This window comes from Nematolebias whitei, chromosome 4 (genome assembly GCF_014905685.2).
Source record: "Nematolebias whitei isolate Nwh7 chromosome 4, NemWhi1, whole genome shotgun sequence".
NCBI classification, from domain to species: Eukaryota; Metazoa; Chordata; class Actinopteri; order Cyprinodontiformes; family Rivulidae; genus Nematolebias; species Nematolebias whitei.
In genome coordinates this window covers 46,406,883-46,408,945 of record NC_056501.1, presented here as the reverse complement: position 1 = coordinate 46,408,945, position 2,063 = coordinate 46,406,883, and the positions used below count along the sequence as shown (strand labels likewise).

At 44.0% G+C, this 2,063-nt stretch overlaps 1 protein-coding gene across 1 annotated transcript; it reads right to left on the bottom strand.

The window, feature by feature from the left end:
• Positions 1-1,008: 1,008 nt before the first annotated feature.
• Positions 1,009-1,773, bottom strand: LOC119408578 (malate synthase; the record flags this gene model as incomplete). The annotated part of the gene is given in 3 exon segments (XM_037675421.1): positions 1,009-1,119; positions 1,507-1,583; positions 1,683-1,773. Coding segments are annotated over 3 exon segments (279 nt in total), but the record flags the coding sequence as incomplete, so codon positions are not given.
• Positions 1,774-2,063: the final 290 nt, after the last annotated feature.

The following is a 2,063-nucleotide window of genomic DNA, read 5'->3' as shown; positions in this document are numbered from 1 at the left end:
AAGCGGTTACTACAGAACTCGGGTGGAGAAATAAGAAAATCACAACACAACCATATTTTTGATAGGAATCTTTTAAAGGGCAGCGCAATGGATTGGGGGTTATCACTGTTGTCTCACAACAAGAGGGTTCAATTCCTGGTTTGGACCTGGGGGTCTTTCTGTGTGGAGTTTGCCTGTTCTCGTCATGTTTGCATGGGATTTTTCCAGGTACTACATGCATGTTAGGCTGCCTTCAGGCTCAGGCCTGCCCTGCGAAAGAGATCTGTGATCCTTTCCACTGCTGCCATTGTGCTTGCAGGATGGGAGACTGCGACGAAGTGAAGATTCAACAAGTCTGTTTGCTTCATTAGATAGAGAACTTTACTACCGGGTAATTGCCTTTTTTATGTATGTGAATGTTTCAGTACAGTGTTCAGACAACTTTGTTGTGAATTGGCACTATATATCCATCCATCCATCCATCCATTATCTTTACCCGCTTATTCCATTTTGGGTCACGGGGGTCGCTGGTGCCCATGTCCAGCAATCACTGTGCGAGGGGCGGGGTACACCCTGGACGGGTCGCAAGTCCATCACAGGGCCTGGCACTATATAAATAAACTGAATTGAATTGATCTCAGTGGGATCTGCCTGGTTAAATGACGTGTAAGAAAAATACATAATACACCTAGATGCAGCCACACACCAAAACTAAAATCAGTACCTCACTTTCTTACGTTATAAAACTCATGACATGGGCACCAGTGACCCCTGTGACCCAGAAAGGAAAAAGCAGGTAAAAAAAAAATGGATGAATGAATGGATGGATGGATGGATGGATGGATGATGAATGGATGCTCACAAGACAAACTGACAGATGGACAGAGGGTATTTCCAATACCCCTCTTCCCTCCATGACGGGGACACAAAGGAGTTATATATTCTGGAGTATCTGACAGATTCACAGTCCAGCCCAAGTCCCAAAGCAGCGTTAAATCCATTATTGCCATAATCGTATTTTAGAGTTACCTTTGACAGATAAAAGAAAGGCCCGCTCTGGTGTTCAAACAGAATCTGTCCACAGTGAAACATGAGCAGCCCAAAGTCAAACAGAGGACCAGGAGCCTCCTTCCCCTCCACCTGAACAGAGACCACAGGAAAACATATTTTGACCAATTCAATCCATCAGTTTTAGCTCAATGTTAAAAACTTTTTAGAACAATTATTACTCATCTCCTGCCACTAAAGACAAATAATATCAGAAACATTACCAAATTAGTCTGACTTCCAGCTAAATTTTATATACTCTATATCTTTTTAATATTTTGTGTCCAAATTTGGATATTTAGAGACGTTAAGAAATACTTTAAAGCAAAATCGCCTCCTATGTTGTGGTTGTTGTGATGTTTTTGTTATGGGGCTTTATTTTCCAGCTCCTGTTGAGATTTATCAGGAGCACTCTGTTCTATAACCATGTTTTCCATCACAGAACTGATCTAAAGAGAAGAGGAGGAAACTTCACGTTACCATCATGTTGTGCTCCACCATGTTCCAGGCACGGGGACGCAGCATGAGCACTGGAGCCTGAGAAATGTAAGAAACACCTGCCCCCACATGAAAGAAAGCAACAAAGACACAAGGCTGGTGAGACAACCTGACCCACCAGCACCAGCCTGAAGATGGGCGTTAAAGTCCAAACCCACCTGGGAGCCGGCTTGTCACCGCCTGAATGACATTGTGAATCCCTTTGACTTGGTTGTAGAAGGATGGGCAGTTCCCATCGTCAAAGTCAACCTGAGGAAACCAAACAGAAGCTTTTAATGGACCCTGAGCCAGCAAGCACAGCCGTGGTCAAAAAGACACAACCCAACCTGAGGCAGCTTGAACTGAAAACAACAACTGAAGGTCACTCATCCATTCATTCATCTGTCCATCCATCCATCCATCCATCCTTTGTCCATCCATCCATCCATCCATCCATCCATCCTTTGTCCATCCATCCATCCATCCATCCTTTGTCCATCCATCCATCCATCAATCCATCCATTCATCCATCCATCCATCCATCCATCTGTCCATTAATC